This window comes from Myotis brandtii, unplaced genomic scaffold, assembly GCF_000412655.1.
Source record: "Myotis brandtii unplaced genomic scaffold, ASM41265v1 scaffold456, whole genome shotgun sequence".
NCBI classification, from domain to species: domain Eukaryota; kingdom Metazoa; phylum Chordata; class Mammalia; order Chiroptera; family Vespertilionidae; genus Myotis; species Myotis brandtii.
Genome location: NW_005367431.1, coordinates 3800148 through 3802970, shown reverse-complemented (window position 1 = coordinate 3802970; position 2823 = coordinate 3800148). Strand labels below are relative to the sequence as shown.

Sequence of the window (2823 nt, the reverse complement as noted above, 5' to 3'; positions counted from 1 at the left end):
GCCAGGCTGGCTTTGCCTCCATCTCTCTGGATGTTCCTGCTCACACTTCACTCACCTATCTCCCAGGTGGACTTTGCTTTCGTGGTGTGGCAGAGCTTCCCGGAGCGGATGGTGGGCTTTCTGACATGGAGCCACTTCTGGGATGAGGCCCAGGGGCGCTGGGGCTATACCACTGAGAGGGCCAACGAATTCTCCATGGTCCTCACCTCGGCGGCCTTCTACCACAGGTACAGGCGGTAGCCCAGGCACCGGGATCAGAGGCTCTTTACACCAGGAGCAGGGGGGCATGGGAGTGAACACAGCAGTCAGCCTGGAGCCCAGGGATCCAGGTTCAAGGCCCAGATCTGCCATGTCCCAGCTGCGTGATGGGCGAGTCTCTTCACATCTCTCTCTCTTTTTAAAATATATTTTTATTGATTTCAGACAGGAAGGGAGAGGGAGAGAGATAGAAACATCAGTGATGAGAGAGCATCATTGATTGCCTGCCTCCTGCACACCCGCCTCTGGGGATGGAGTTTGCAGCCCAGGCATGTGCCCTTGACTGGAATCAAACCCAGGACCCTTCAGTCCGCAGGGCGACGCTCTATCCACTGAGCCAAACGGGCCAGGGTCCCCTCACCTCTCTTGAGGTTCAGCTTCCTCATCTCTATAATGTATTCACCTCACAGGGCTGCTGTGATAACCACATGATCAAAGAAATTTTAATAAATTTTTTACCAAGTGTGTGTGATGAGCTGGGGAACTGCACTGGCACTCAGTCTTGGGGCAGGGACTGAACTCGGAAGGGCTTCTTTAGAGGAGTTCCTGACACGTGTTTAAACCGAACATGGAACGTCTTGCGGGGGATTCTCAGGAAGTGAAGAATACTCCTAATGTCTGTAGGGCCGGTAGGTCCCGGGACGGTGGGAGGGCTCATCTGGAGCCGCCTTAGCCTAGTTAGTCCACATCCTTCCAGAAGCTGGCTTTGGGCTGCCATGTTTGATGGCCTTGGAATTAGCTGAACCCCCCCCCCCCCAATTAGGCTGAGTTCATTCCTGGGGTGGGGGCCCAGGGAGCTGGGAGGGAGGGGCAGGAACTACATACACCACTGGCTGCAGACCAGCCCCAGAGCACAGAACAGTGGAGAGCGGCTGGTACTGGGGGCGGGGCCCTCTGCAGGGGCCAGGGCTCGGGGAAGGGAGCGGGGGTTTAGCCAGAGGCTGGGGGACTGGGGTCAAAGAGAGAGTGACGTCAGGACGGGGAACACAGAATCGGGGCGGTGGCCGCGGCTCCAGCCTCTCCCTGCCCCCCCCCGCGCCCAGGTACTACCACACCCTCTTCACCCACTCCCTGCCCACGGCTCTGAGGCGCCTGGCGGAGGCCGCACCCCCCTGTGTGGACGTCCTGATGAACTTCCTGGTGGCAGCAGCCACCAAGCTGCCCCCCATCAAGGTGCCCTATCGGAGGCGGCACGAGGACGCCAGCCCATCGCGGGTGAGGATGGAGGGGGCCGGTCGGCGCCGGGGGGAGACGGGAGGGAGGGCTCCGTCTCACCGGCCAACACGAACTCTTTCTGCTGCGGGGTGCGGGTTGCGGGGTGTGGGGTGCGGGGGGAGACTGGGTCCGGAAGGACGGGAAACTCCGACGCATTTCTCCTCCCCACCTTAGGTGCCTGGGGGCCTGGGGCCCGCAGCCCGGGACTGCATCGACCGGGTGGCGGCGGGGTTCGGCCACATGCCCCTGGTGTCCTCTCGCCTCCGTCTGGACCCAGTGCTCTTTAAGGACCCGGTGTCGGTGCTGCGCAAGAAGTACCGAGGCCTGGAGAAGCCCTAAGGAGGGCGCACCGGACCCCGCCCTGACCACCCCCAGCGCCGAGTCTGCTCGGAGGGGGCGGCTCGGCTCAGGTGTCCCCTCCCTGGAGACATCCAGGGACCCAATCAGGGCGCCCAGTGGCCAAACGTCAGACCCCGATTGGCCTATCATAGAGCCGGGGGCGGTACCTCGGTCCACCCTCCAGCCGGCAGCCAGGTTCTCAGGTGCAAGGCATTAGCTTGTTTTGGTGCCTTTGCCCGGCAGGCTCCTCTGCCGAGCTGACGTCTTATCTTCAAATCCTCGCCTCCCCCGGGGTTTGCCCGACCCCCATCCCCTCTCCGGATCGGTTGGTCTCCTCTGCGCGTTCACAGCCCGGTGTTCCTTGCCGCGTACACCGCCAGGCCCTGGACGGTCTGGACGCCCCGGTCGTGTCCTCCTCTCTCTGGCCTTGCAGGTAGCGCTACGAATATTTGACGAACAGGTAACTGGAAGAGACATCAATTGCGGGCCTGCCCTGTGAGGACGGTGCCGGGAGTGTGGACAGGATGTGCCGAGTGAGAAGACAAAACTCCGTCCCCGTCCCTGTGGTGCCTCGTCCGGCGGGAAGGCCGCTATCCGCAGACGCCGGGGTTGCCAGGCGCAATCCTCGCGTCCCAGCGATGGAGCAAAGAGGCGCCGGGAAGCCAGTTTCTGGGCTTCTTTCCCGACCGGCGGAGCGAATGGGGAGGGGAAGAAAGGGACGAGAACGCAGGCGATCCGCCCGGGCCGGCCCGGGACCCTCGGCTGGAGCTCGGCCGTCGCCCTGCATTACCAGCTCGGGCCACTAGAGGTCAGCGCCGCTCCGCGCTCCCTCCTCCGGGAAAGGGATGTAGTTCTTGACGCCCGTCTGGTCGGAGAGCGAGCCCGGGCACTAGGCGGCTTGGGGGTGCGCAGCCCGAAGTCTGAACACTCAGGGAGGGGGACTAGCTGGAAGAGTGGGCCTACGCTTTGGCCCACACACTTAGGACTAAGCAGGGCCATCTCTAGGTGGGA

The 2823-nt window shown here is 62.7% G+C and overlaps 1 protein-coding gene across 1 annotated transcript in view; it reads left to right on the top strand.

The window, feature by feature from the left end:
* EXTL1 (exostosin-like glycosyltransferase 1) overlaps nt 1–1899 on the top strand; it is a 13097-nt gene extending 11198 nt beyond the window's left edge. Inside the window, exons 10-12 of the mRNA XM_005875262.2 lie at nt 67–227; nt 1302–1473; nt 1648–1899. Of these exons, the coding sequence (XP_005875324.1) occupies nt 67–227; nt 1302–1473; nt 1648–1812 (498 nt within the window). The 3' untranslated portion in view covers nt 1813–1899. The remainder of the gene's footprint in view (nt 1–66; nt 228–1301; nt 1474–1647) is intronic.
* Nucleotides 1900–2823: the final 924 nt, after the last annotated feature.